Here is a 14,203-nt window from a genome sequence, read left to right as displayed (position 1 = left end):
TAAGAATCTGCCTGCCAATGCAAGGGACACAGGTTCGGGCCCTGGCCCGGGAAGATCCCCCATGCCGCGGAGCAACTAAGCTCGTGCGCCACAACTACTGAGCCTGTGCTCTAGGGACCATGAGCCACAGCTACTGAAGCCCACGTGCCACAACTACTGAAGCCCACGCGCCTAGAGCCCGTGCTCCGCAACAAGAGAAGCCACTGCAATAAGAAGCCCATGCACTACAACGAAGAGTAGCCCCTGCTCGCCGCAACTAGAGAAAGCCCGTGTGCAGCAACAAAGACCCAACACAGCCAAAAATAAATAAATTTATTTTTTTAAAAATAATAAATAAATAAATAAATAAATAAATATTTTAAAAAATATAGTGATATCGGCTACCTTTGGACAGAGAAAGGGGAAGACAGGAGAGGACTACTTTGCAACACATATCAATACTTTTCTAAATGTTTGGGTTGTTGGAATATTTGCATGTCTTACTCCTATTTTTTATTTTATTTTATTTTCTGGCCACGGTGTGCAGCTTGTGGGATCTTAGTTCCCCAACCAGGGATTGAACCCATGCCCTTGGCAGTGAAAGCGCTGACTCCTAACCACTGGACTGCCAGGGAATTCCCTATTTTTTTTTAAAATATTTATTTATTTATTTTTGGCTCTGCCAGGTCTTAGTTGCGGCACGCAGGATCTTTCATTGCAGTGCTTGGGCTCAGTAGTTGTGGCTCCTGGGCTTAGTTGCCCCAGGGCATGTGGGACTGTAGTTCCCTGACCAAGGATCCAACCTGGGCCCCCTGCATTGGAAGGCGGATTCTTAACCACTGGACCACCAAGGAAGTCCCCCTCCTATTTTTTAATATTAATGGATTTTTCAGGGCATTGAGCTTATAGGCCATTTTGCTTTCATTTTTATACTTTTTCTGCATTCTTAAAAATACACAAATATAAAGAGTTAAATATAGAAAAATCCTGACAAACTTTTAAAAACTTTAAAGGAGGCACTAATTGAATCTAAAATGTCAAACAAAAAAGATTATCAAACGATTTTGTCTCTCAAAATATTTATTTCAAGTAGAAACTGGGAAGACAACAACATGCAAAATAGTTAAGTAAAAAATCTTGACAAATACCCTCATTTGGTCATCAAAATATAAAAAGCTGAAAATAATATTACATTTGGTACTTTGATTGAAAACAGTGTTACTCTAGTCAAGTAATAAGCCCAAAGTGGTCCCCAGCTAAGAGTTAAAGCTCATCTCTCTATTCATACACACAGTGCTTAGACAAGCATCATACATGTTTTTATCCAGAATGGTTCCCCCCCCAGATCCTTATCTTTGTATTTTTGTTACTTTTATGGAAATTATTCAGTGTGTTTGTGTGTTTTTTATAAATAAACTTTTTTTTCAGAATGTCACTAAGCAACCACATCAACCTCGGACAATACCTGAATCATTTTTACAAAAGTGGAAATAGCCAAAAAAAGGGTCTCAGGTTAAGTGAGAGGCATGGGTGGGTTATTAATCGATATGGAATAATTTGTCGTTCGATCAGCACAGTGACATTGCTGAACGTGCTTTGAAAGTTGGCCCCGCCTGATAACAACCCGTGTGGATGCAAACCTCTTGGACCTAGAATCCTTTCTCAAAGGTACAAATGAGGCACAGAGAATCACTAGGAGAAGGATGATTAAAAGCTGAGTCCTTGCCACAAGTGGGGTGCTGGCCAGAGAAAGTCAAGTCCTTGTACACCCAGTTGAAATGCAAAGTGTCCTGGTGCGGCTGTCCCCAAGGGTTGTCCCCAGGGCGCATGTGAGGTGGGTCTGGTGCAGGAGAGACAGACTACTTGGATGTGGAGCACCCAGCATCCTCCGGAGAGTCAGGGTAGGGGAGCGGACCCTTACCACCGAGGCCACCGCAGCCTCCGGGGTGCCATCCTGGGTTTGTCAGCTGATCTCTGCCCTTTCCTCCTGGGCCGTCTTGCGCCTCCTGGCACTGAAGGTCGGAGGGCTGGACTTCTTGGTCCTGCTCCTCATCTGAATTGGACTCATCGTTGTAGAAGTGAATGGTGGCTTGCACGGGGAAGCTGGCCAGCACCTTCTCCCCGGAACTCTGCAGATACTCTTGACGCTTAGAAATGGGTAAATAAAGTCTAATATTTGAGAAACAAATACACCATTAATCAACCTGAAAACAGTCTTAAACTGCATCTAGAGGATCCTATTCCCTAGAAGCAGCTAACTCCCAAACTTCCTTCCTGATTTTGCCTTCACTGTGCACAGTGGGGTTTTTTTTTTAAGTCACCAGAACACAAAACTGTGGGCAGATGGGGGGACCTGGTAGTGAACCCCACACTAGGTCAGAAGTGAGCTGTAATCTGGGTGAGCAAATCAATTTAGACCAACACAGGGAGAAGGGTGTGCTTCCACAAAGGTAAAAGGATAGTAAAACATTGAGTTCCAAGGTTAAGAGGCTCTCTCTGATCAAACAAAGGACCTGATTCATCCTGGATAATATATGTCCTATTCAGGGGATGCCTCACTCCCCCCTGACCCCCCCAAGCAGAGGGAATGTCATGACTTTGGAGGAAACTTGACCCTGAAACCCTGGTCTAGAGAAGTGGCTAATCTTTCTGAATGTTGCCATAGTAAACGTCGCGTGTAGGGGTGCATCCCTCACTTTAGAAAATGGCAACCCTGGCAATTTTTCTATAAGAGAGAGAGGGAGAGGGAGAAAGAGAGATTGGGGGCAGGGGGAGGGAAGGGAAGGAAAGAAGGAAGAAAAGGAATATATAAAATTTGGAACCTCTAAATCCAGGTTTTGTGAATTTAGGATTCCAGTTATACATGGAAAGTATTTTAAATGTCCCACTGTCCCCATAATCTCTTCTTGTAGCTTTGACTTACTAATTGTTTGCATTTTCCCCTGTGGTCTTATAAAGGAACTGAGAGGGATTATCAATCGATCATTGCTTGTTTGCAAAGCTGATTTCAATTCCCCCCTTTTTGGATGGAGGAGAAAAGGGAGAGAGAAAACACCTTACTATAAATAATGTAGGGCAATTTTTAACTTTCTAAGATTTCCAATAGATGATGGTTCTCAACCCCCAGGGGACATTCAGCAATGTTTGGAGTCAACTTTAGTTGTCCCAACTGAAGGGCAGCTACTGTCATTTAGTGTGTGGAAGCCAGGGATGCTGCTAAACACCCCACAATGCCCAGGACAGCCCCGCAACAAAGAATTATCCACTCCAGTCAACTACATTTCAATTTTTAAAAATTAGCCAGTCCAAAGCGTCAGTAGTGCCGAGACTGAGAAACTCTGCAACAGAGAGAATGCACATCTATGTACATCTAGGACAGCATAGTTTAGTGGTTGGCCATGTTAAAAATTAGGTGTCATGCTGAAGTATTTACAAGTGAGTGTGTAGGATGTCTGGGATTTGTTTTAAACTATTCTAACAACAACAAATCTTTGGGAGAGATGATAAACATGATCAGATCCTGAGAACACTGATAATTATTGAGGCTGGTGATGCACATGGGGGTTCACTATACCATTCTCCCCATTTTTGTGTATAAAAAGATAAAATTTTGTAATAAAGATAAAGTTGTGTATTCAGCCCGCAATGCACAGTTACACAGATGCAGATCACACATCACCAGTCACTGCATTTTCAATGAATCAAAAGTCGGGGCACAGCAGAGTCTGTGAGGCAGGCCCAGGGGCAGGTGTGCAGGTGAAGGCTCATGGGGCATGAAGGAGGGGGTGGATCCCAACCCCAGCCCACATTGGAGTCACCTGGGAAGCCTGTAAAAATACAGATACCTGCGCTTTTCCCCAGCACCCCCAGGGGAATCGCCCCGCCCCACCTCCCGCCTGTATTTGTAAAGCTTCCCCAGTGATTTCATGAGGATTGAAGACCACTGATGTGAAACACTAGGAAAACTTCCTTTTTCCAAACATCACTCTTTGATCAGTTTGAGGGGCTCTAATTTTCATCTGTGGCCGTTAGTATCCTTGAGTTTTATTAAAGCTTCTAGTCTTCCAGGACAACCAGGGGTAAAATACTCTGATGAGAGGTGACAGCATAGACTAGGTTTATTTTGGTGAAGGAAATGACAGCTGGAAAGAGACAGGCTGAGAGAGATAGGAGAGAAACAGACATAGAGAAACAGATAAAAGTCCAGTGCATGAACCACTTGCCCAAAGTGGATGAAATGTAAGAGGGATATAGGGAATTCCCTGGTGGTCCAGTAGTTAGGATTCCGCACTTCCAGTGCAGGGGACACAAGTTCGATCCCTGGTCAGGGAACCGAGCGGCGTGGCCAAAAAACAAAGAAACAAAAAAGAGGGATACAGCAGTGAGGGTCCTGATCATGGCCAAGACCAGGACCATGAAAGAACTACTCAGAGGCCAGAGGATCCAACCATGGTACAGTATCCATCAAGTCCCTCATTTACTTCACATCTACATTTAGGGGGTCTACTTGGCACTAGGCAGTACATTAACTTATATCCTGGGAGAAAAGTAGAAATATACCTAAATATCTAAGTAAATAAGCTGATATGCATATACAATTCATATGCAATTAAATTTAACACGAGGCAAAAGATGGTATAAAAAAGAGGTATAAACAAGTATAAAGAAAAGAGGCCAATTCCAACGTGCAAATGAAACACTGAATGAATGAATAAATGAATAGATTCTAGAAATCCAACAAAATATCCTTAAAGTTCCTTGGGATAATCATAACTAAATAATGTTGGAGAATATACTGAATTATTTTCCTTTTTAATTAATTAATTAATATATTTATTTTTGGCTGAGTTGGGTCTTTGTTTCTGTGCGAGGGCTTTCTCTAGCGGCGAGAGGGGGCCACTCTTCATCGCGGTGCGTGGGCCTCTCACTATCGCGGCCTCTCTTGTGGCGGAGCACAGGCTCCAGACACGCAGGCTCAGTAGTTGTGGCTCATGGGCCCAGTTGCTCCGTGGCATGTGGGATCTTCCCAGACCAGGGCTCGAACCCGTGTCCCCTGCATTGGCAGGCAGATTCTCAACCACTGCGCCACCAGGGAAGCCCTATTTTCCATTTTTTGAAAATGTATACACTTGAAGACACTGAAGTGGATTAATGCTTATATTTAAAGGAAATAATATAGTCCGGCAGAGGGCGCCTTATGTGGAAGGCAGCCTTAATCGTTTTTTCAAGATTATTATGGACTGAAAAACATTATTCTGAAATGTCATAGATTTATCTTCAAAAATTATAAATTATCTTTAGCGGATAATTATACGCATGTGTACTTTTAAACTGTATTGTAATTCACACATTAATTTGCTCCACATAGGAACGCCTACACGGAGAATCATTACACTTTTTCAGGTCAACATTCTTTAAAAATTATTTTAGCTTGCTTTATGTTATTAACTAGTTAATTATTATGATTGCAAATGAGCTTATATTCTCTTTCTTAAAGGTATGAAGTGAGTGGATACTGGCCAAATAATTTATACACATAGGTATTTTGCTATGTTTGTATCAATTAATATAAAAACCATAAAATACACCCATTTTAAAATCATATCTTGTAAACCTTTAGAAATGTTACATAAAAATAAAAATAATAATTAAAAAAAAGGAAATAATACATTTCTTACAGTGAAGTCAGATATTACCTCACAGGATGCTGAAACCCAAAGGCCCCCTTCGATCCAAAGGTTTGTTGGTCACACCCAGGCTCAAGCTGTAAAGACAGACACATACAAACACAGACACAGTCAAGAAGCCTCTGAAAGCAGCATCCTGAAGTTTTTAAAAATAAAATCTAAGTAGCCTGCACTTGCATCAGTTCCAATTTTAGAGATAGTTTAAACACCTTAACAGTATTTGATAAGCTCCTCTTCCTCTTACTGTTGTCACGATATCCCAGGCACTGTGAGGGATCCCAAGGTGGAAAGACGAGTCAGACACAGTCCCCAAGTTCATGCATTTTAAATCTAATGAGGAAAGACACACATAGAGGCAAATAACTACACTACGAAGCACCGTACAGTAAGACGCTAACTATTCTAAGCAAGGAAGAGGATCAGGAAAGGGTTCATGGGCGCCTTGACAGGGACATCAGTGGCACTTGGGTATGCAGTTCTGGGCCCATTCCTAGCGGAGCAGAGCATCAAATTCCGAGGGGCGGGAAAATAGAGAGCACAGCGTGGAAAGGTGGAGCCCAGCGTGGAATGAATGAGAGATTGCATTGGTAAAAGGGCTCAACAGGAAGCTAAGTCCAGACAGTGAACAACTTGAATACCCACTACTGAGTCTAAGTTTCATTCTGGAGACAGGATTCAAGACCATTACTGATTTTGAGCTGGGAATTCAACAATCAGATCTGTATTTTTTTTTTTTAAATTTATTTTTGGCTGTGTTGGGTCTTCGTTTCTGTGAGGGCTTTCTCTAGTTGCGGCAAGCGGGGGCCACTCTTCATCACGGTGCACGGGCCTCTCACTATCATGGCCTCTCTTGTTGCGGAGCACAGGCTCCAGACACGCAGGCTCAGTAGTTGTGGCTCACAGGCCTAGTTGCTCCGTGGCACGTGGGATCTTCCCAGACCAGGGCTCAAACCTGTGTCCCCTGCGTTAGCAGGCAGATTCTCAACCACTGCGCCACCAGGGAAGCCCCCAGATCTGTATTTTAAGGATCATGGTGGCTGCTGGGAGCAGTGCATAGCATAGACTGGTGAGCTAAGGGCTTGGAGGCACCTGACAAGAGGTGATTTGAACTCAAGTAACACCAACCAGAAGGGAAAGGAAAGACAGATTCCAAGGACATTCGGTAGCATCCAGACGGGCGGAGACCAATTGCTGGGGGCCCTGAATAGCCAAAGCAATCTTGAGAAAGAAGGAGAAGCTTGAGGCATTGCACTTCTTGATTTCAAACTATATTACAAAGCTATAGGAATCAAAACAGTATGGTATTGGCCTAAATACAGACACATAGATCAATGGAACAGAAGAGTGAGCCCAGAAATAAACTCATGCATATATATTGTCAATTAATTTATGACAAGGGAGACAAAAATATACAATGGGGAAAGGACAGTCTCTTCAAAAAATGGTCTTGAGAAAACTGAACAGCCACATGCAAAAGAATGAAACTGGGCCCCTATCTTACACCATACACAAAAAATAACTCAGACTGGATTAAAAATCTCAATGTAAGACCTCAAACCATAAGGCACCTTGACATTTTACCAGGCTTATTTTTATAATATGCTATGGTAAGCTAAGGGAAAGAATGAGGGTCTTTGGAACAAAATCTTTTCCATAATGAAGTTCACTCTTTGGGGTCTCCAAGAAATCACGTCTGTATTAAGCTCTGTTCATAATTATAAAGTATCTCTAACTGCTCAGACTCACTCTACCACCATAAGCAATCCTGGGCTGTCAGTGGCAATTTTACACCCTGTGATGGGAGAGGATATAATAGACAATGCAAGCCTTGGTGGATGCCTAAAGGCAGTGGTGGGTAGTACGGAGAAATAGCTTCCTTTAAGTGATTAATTCTAACCAGACTCTGGGAAACACATAGCACACTTTTATAAACTCTATAAACTTTACCGCACAAACATACACAGATTTTAAAACTTCACACCTCAAATATCCTGATGACTTAAACGTCTAAATAATCACACTCCGATAATTCAGGGTAACAGAAATGTATACAAGGTACACACTGTGTTAAAGGGGTGTGTGACAGGGCTGAACAGCTACGAAACCAAAGTGCCACAGACAGCACCTTCCCTTTGCACCCAGAGAGGTGACAGCTTTCCTTGGGGGAGGGAGAGGGGGAGGGGCCTTGGGACACACTGACAGGGAGCTGTTGAAGAACATAACTGTGCTTTAGCTGAAGGACGTTAAACAAGAACACCCCGTCCAACAATGCATGAGCTCCACAGAAGCTCCTGACAGGGTCCCCGGGACAGTGAGAGGCCACCGAGCATTGGGGTGGGGGGAGGTAGGGGGGTGATTGTTTAGCCACAGCGGGGCTCACACGTGATGTGTGTATCACATCACATTTTTATGGCATTTGTACCAAAACCTTCTGATTCTCTCAGAATACATGTTTCCGAGTGTCTCTACCAAGAAAAAAAAAAAAGGCGGGGGGTGGGGGTGGTTTGTGCAAAAGAAGAGATACAAGAGAGACTTTTGTGAGGATCTCTCTGTCCTCTCCATGCATGCCTCTGACTCTGGTAAAGCTACGATGCGGGGTGGGGGGGGGGGGGAAGGGGGGGCCGGGTGGTGGTAGTGGGATGAATTGGGAGATTGGGATTGACACTTATACACTGATGTGTATAAAATGCATGACTAATAAGAACCTGCTGTATAAAAAAATTAAATTAAAAAAAAAAAGCCACGATGCAGGAAGCCTGGAAGATGGAAGGACGAGCAGGAAAACACAGTCCCTGACATGCCCTAGAAATCGTCTCCCTTGCAGGCGTGGGCTGTCATTCATTTTTTCCCAGGCACGGGAGGGAGACAGCTCCCAAGTGGTGGTGCCAGGGGAACCAAATGAGCGAGGGTGACCCCACTGCTCAGGACACAGGGTCTTGAGACTTTCCCTCGAATTTAGATTGTATTCTGTGATCTGCTCGCCTGCAATCGTGGTACAGGTCACTAGGCAGTAATCCCTCACCCCTCACCCACACCATTCCCGACCAATGACACTTCTCAAGAAATACACAGCAGAGCTCAGGAGCCGAGGAGTTCTCCTGCTTTGTCGGCAGAGGGCGCTGCTGAGCAAGAAGCCGTCCCTCCCCGCGCCGGGCTGCCCTCCCCAGGGGAACCGAGCGAGATACTTCGGGTCTGCAGTCGTCCGCTGCTGACCGCTCTGCCCGGCAGATCGGGGTCTGCAAAGAGCTGGCCAGAGGGGGAGCCGGGCAGCGAGCTCTACAGCCCCCATGAACACCCACTCTCCACCCCGGCCCCCCAACAAATCCATGAACGCAACTGCTTGATCCGTTGTGCCTCGCTGATGATCAACAGAAAGTTGCCATAGCTTAACATTTTTCTGCGAGTAATCTTCATTTTTCTCACAAATGGCCTTCTCATAATAATGGGGGGGGGGGGAAGACTACCTTACATTAGAAAGTGTGCTGTATTTTCATTCTTGCAAACGGAGAGGCTATACATACACTTCATTTAAAAGAAAATTGGATAATTTTTTCTCCCAAACACCTTTTAAATCTTATGTTTAAGAACTTAAGTTTGAATGCAAAAGAAGGAATTACTTCCCATTATTTAGATATTGTATGTAAGAAAAATTTGCGCTAAAAAATCATATTCCTCGTTAATTTAATATAATTTGATTTGCTTCACTCTTTAAATAATAGTAACCGAATTAAAACTCTCATTATTCAGACTAATTTAATAAAAGAGTCTAAATTTCAAAATGCATGAAAGGTCTGAACCTGAGTTTCTTATCATACTAAAAATAACTGCACAATGCCGCAGGTGTAACCTAATGGTCCTTCCCAGCCCAATTAACTCCAGCATTTTAAAAGTCATCAATTTATATTTTAAAATATAACAAAGGACAGGCAAATTCTATGAAAGTAAGTCATTACTCCAGTAAGTATAAAACAATTTAGTTACCAATGCAGGAGACAAAAGAATAGTGGTGGTGATTAATCTTCACGCACAAAGCCCTCAGCTGGAGTGCGTCTGCTCAGACAACATGACTTACCCGAGGAGTGCTTGCACACAGGGCCCAGAGAGCTTCAGAAAGGGCCAGGCGGCGGGTGGGGACTTTTAACCACACCTTCTGGGCACCCCAGACAGGGCTCTGCCCGTATTTGCTCTGTGGCACCAGCCCAGGGCTAATGGCACACTCAGCTTTTCTCTAAGGTGAGGGGGACCGAGACAGACTTCTCCTCTCTTCTACCAGCCGGTTAGCAGGAAAAAACCCAACATGGGGGAATTCCACTGGTGGCCCAGTGGTTAAGACTCGCCACTTTCACTGCCGTGGCCCGGGAGGGGTTCAGTCCCTGGTCAGGGAACTAAGATCCCTCAAGCCCCGAGGTGCGGCCAATAAATAAATAAAAGAAGAAGAAAAAACCCAACATGGAAGAAATCTCTTATAATGCCCTTGAAACAGTTCTGCCATAGTGGCTTTGCTTTTCAAGAAAGGAGAAGCAAGCAAGAGCCAATCTGTATATGAATGACTCAGATATGATCAACACCTAGCTGGCCAGGCTCCTACCCCCAGACCCCAAGGCACTTCTGCATTAGATGACCAAGGGAGGGACTGGCCAAGGAGGCCTTTCATGGTCCCTTTATTTTAGGGATGGTGCCACTTCCTGGCTGAACTGGTTGATACCTACAATGCCCACACTTAACCTTACCTGGCTTCCAGCTCTGGTGGGGTCAGCATCCTGGGGGGTCAGGATCCAAGGTCTCCATGGTGTTTGGCTGGAAGGACAGGGACCAAGAGTGAACCCCAGCATTTTCTGCTTTTAAAGTTAGATCATAAGAGTTAACATTCTTATAATTTCTAATGTCTGCCTAAGAGTCACTGGACACACCAGAATGTTCTCTCAAGTTCTCAGTCTGTGCCATTTGCGTTTTTTTTTCTCCTGCCACATTCCCAGTTCTCTGCCTTCACTGGGCTTTTTGAGAAATCCCAATATGATACACATCATTATTTGAGGAATTTCTCTTCCCAGCCTGGCAGGATTCTTCCATTCAGACTCCCCGCGGTAGCTGGCTACTTTGTTGCTCATTAATTTCTGACTGCACAGAGATGAGTGTACAGAGTTTTACGATGCAAAAAGCGGGAATGTGTTCCTCCTCTCTGGCTGCCTGGCCACCCAGACCCTTCCACACCTCCCCTGCTAATTTGATTTTAACTTTACTACCTTAAAAAAGGCTGGTGCCCGGGGACAGCGAACGCTGAGCCCCACGCACAGGGCAAACAAAGAATGTCACCAAGAGTGTGACAGTCAGCGTGACGCGACCCCCTGAAGGGTTCGCGGAGGGGCCCCCGAAGACTTCACCGCTCCCAGCCCGGTGGGTTTCAGATCCAGAAACCGAAGATTTGGCCCATTGCCGGGCACCTCCTGGGCCTCCGCACTTCAGAACTGTGCTCTGGAGCCGAGAAGATTCTGCGTCCCTGACTCTGGCTAAGGAACTTCCTCTGCGTCGCGTCGGGCTCCAGGGCTCCAGGTCTCCGCCCGGCTTCGGGGACTCAGCGCGGCCGGAGCATCCTGCCTGCGCTCCCCGCACCGACGCGCCGCGGGGACACCCTCACCTCTCGGGCCCGCGCGGCGGCGGTGGTCCCCGTGGACCGTCCCCGGGGCAGTGAGAGACGCGTCCCCGTGCCTCCCGGGCTCCGGCCGCTGCCTCGGGTCTCATGGTGCCCTCGGAGCCCGCGCCCCTCCAGCGGCGCCGGCGACCGACCGCGCCTTTAACCGCTCGGGCGAGGGCGCTCACCTACCCGCGCTCTCGGCGCCAGGTTTAAAAACGGGGGCGGGGCGGGGAGGGGACACGGGAAACCCGGGAGAGGGTAGGGAGGGCACCGGAGAAGCTCCGGGAGGGGACAAGCAAAGCTCCAGGAGGGAGCGCCGCGGGGAGGAGGGGACGAGGTCAAGAAGGGGAATTGGGAAGCCCTGGTCAAGGGTGTGGAGGCAACAAAGGAAATCCAGGCATAATCGCCAGGGGCGGGGGCGAGGAAGCTCGGGGAGGGGACGGCGGGAAGTGACACAGAAAGCCTTGGAGAGGGGGCACAGGGGGCAGGGGTCTTGGGCGGTGGCGTCGGGCGCGCTCCCTCGCCCAGGGGCCTCCCGCGCCCGGTGCTGGAGAGGAGGGATCCCTGGCTTCTTCCCGCCCCTCTGGGGTCTCCGCGTCCCTCGGGTTTCTGATTCCTGCATCTAGGTCTCCAGATTTGTGGGAAATCTCACGTCCACGACTTTTAAAGCGGCCGCGGGGTTTCGGGGGCGGTTACTGAAGCCTGTGGACCCGCCCTGCCTGCGGTGCTGAACCGCGGGCACCCGGAAGCCCCGACCGCGATGCTCAAAGCGGCGGCGGGGCTGCAGCAACGCATCCAGGCGGTGGAAGGCGGCGGAGAGAGCTCTCCAGATGAGAGCACCCTTCCCAACGACGGAGGCCTTGGAAAAGGATGTGGCTTTCTCCGAGGGTGGGTGCGATATTCCTCTGGTTAGCCCCGGGCCCGGCACAGAAAGCGCCTTGGATGAGCCGGGATGGCGCGCGTGCCCTGGGAATACCTGGCCGGGCTGCAGGGCTCGCGGGGGCGCAGCTGTCGTGGTCCCCAGCGCTCGGGCAGGGTGGGAGGAGTGCTGTTTCATTAGTAGGGCCCGGCGGCAGAACCCTGAGGGCGGCCGGCCTGGACTCGGGCCCCTCGCTTAAGTACAATCTGCTGCTCAGTGCCCCCACTGACGCCGCGTCTAAGAACGCGAGCTTACTTTATGTGACTTACGGTAATGGAATTAAAAAAAAAAATTAACTTCAGACATTAAAATGTTTCCCCATTTTTTTCCCCTTTAAGAGCAACAAGTTATGGCTTCCCTGGTGGCGCAGTGGTTAAGAATCCGCCTACCAATGCAGGGCACACGAGTTCAAGCCCTGGCCCGGGAAGATCCCACATGCAGCAGAGCAACTAAGCCCGAGCGCGACAACTACTGAGCCTGCGCTATAGAGCCCGCGGGCCACAACTACTGAGCCCGTGCGCCGCAATTACCGAAACCCGTGAGCCTAGAACCCGAGCTCCGCAACAAGAGAAGCCATCGCAATGAGAAGCCCGTACACTGCAATGAAAAGTAGCCCCCGCTCGCCACAACTAGAGAAAGCCCGCGCGCAGCAACGAAGACCCAACGCAGCCAAAAAAATAAATAAATAAAAAATTTTAAGTTGTGTAAAAAAAAAAAAGAGGGAGTGTTGGAGGGAGACGCAAGAGGGAGGAGATATGGAGATATATGTATATGTATAGCTGATTCAACTTTGTTATAAAGCAGAAACTAACACACAATTGTAAAGCAATTAGACTCCAATAAAGATGTTTAAAAAAAAAAGAGCAAAAAAAAAAAAAAAAAAAAAAAAGAGCAACAGGTTATGACAATAATGAAATCTTATTAAAGGCGAAGGGAGGAATTAATTTAAAAACTTTAAAATTTCACACAGTGATTTTAAAAGACACTGAGTATAAGGGCATGGGGGAGGGGAGGCAAAGAACATTAACAGACAACATTGCAACAATAAGATACCATATTTAATCTACCAACAGAGAAAGGATTTTATAAAGGGACAATGGGCAACCGGTGTGGGTGCTTTCAAACGCGAGTCTTCAGGTAGCCTGAGGCAATGCAACCGGGGTACTTTAAGAAAAGTATGACAACCTACATCACATGCCTTAAAAATATTCACCTGTTTGGCCCAGTAACTCTACTTCTGTGTCTATATTAAAGATGTATTCAAGATGGGGATGAAGATGTATTTAATCACAGAAAGGTGTTCATTATAGTGTTTTTTATAATGTTGAAAAGTTAAGTCTCAAAATATGACAATGATTAAACAGATGATAGTGGAATATCATGCAGCTAATAAAAACATTTTCTGACTTGAACAGCATGGGAAAATACTTGTGATGTTAAAAGAACAAAATTGTATGAGTAGGACCCAACAGTATACGAAGGATACAAATGACAATACAGATGTGCCCACTGAGTACTGGAATTACTAAGGATTTTAAACATTTTTAAAATGTTTTCTAAAATTTTCAACAATGAGCCTATATTACTTTTTTTGTGTGTGGTAAAATACACATAATATAAAATTTACCATTTTAAGCATTTTCAAATATAATTCAGTGGCACTAGGTAGACTCACATTGTTGTGCAACCATCACCACCATCCATCTCCAGAACTTTTTCATCATCCTGAACTGAAACTCTGTACCCATTAAACACTAACTTCCCATTCCTCCCTTCGCCAGCCCCTGGTAACCACCATTCTATTTTCTGTCTCTATGGCTTTGACAATTCCAGGCTTGTATAATAGGAATCATTTGTCCTTTTGTGGATCATGTATTAATTTTATAAGTTATACATTTAATCTTCACCCCAACCCTGCAAACAGGCATTATTCCCATTTTACAGATTAAGAAACGGGGGTTGAGAAAAATTAGATAACTAGTGCAA

The 14,203-nt window shown here is 46.0% G+C and overlaps 1 protein-coding gene across 1 annotated transcript; it reads right to left on the bottom strand.

Moving 5' to 3' along the window:
- Window positions 1-1,041: 1,041 nt before the first annotated feature.
- RIPPLY3 (ripply transcriptional repressor 3) lies at window positions 1,042-11,435 on the bottom strand. Its single transcript, XM_059921528.1, has 4 exons — window positions 11,302-11,435; window positions 10,397-10,463; window positions 5,676-5,743; window positions 1,042-2,148 (listed from the first exon to the last, which is right to left on the bottom strand). Exons 1-4 carry the CDS (start codon window positions 11,403-11,405, stop codon window positions 1,839-1,841), a joined length of 549 nt encoding a protein of 182 aa, XP_059777511.1. The 5' UTR covers window positions 11,406-11,435; the 3' UTR covers window positions 1,042-1,838.
- Window positions 11,436-14,203: the final 2,768 nt, after the last annotated feature.

This window comes from Balaenoptera ricei, chromosome 4 (assembly GCF_028023285.1).
Source record: "Balaenoptera ricei isolate mBalRic1 chromosome 4, mBalRic1.hap2, whole genome shotgun sequence".
In the NCBI taxonomy this organism is placed as follows: Eukaryota; Metazoa; Chordata; class Mammalia; order Artiodactyla; family Balaenopteridae; genus Balaenoptera; species Balaenoptera ricei.
Note: the sequence above shows the minus strand (reverse complement) of the source record. Positions and strands in the feature narration are given on the sequence as shown.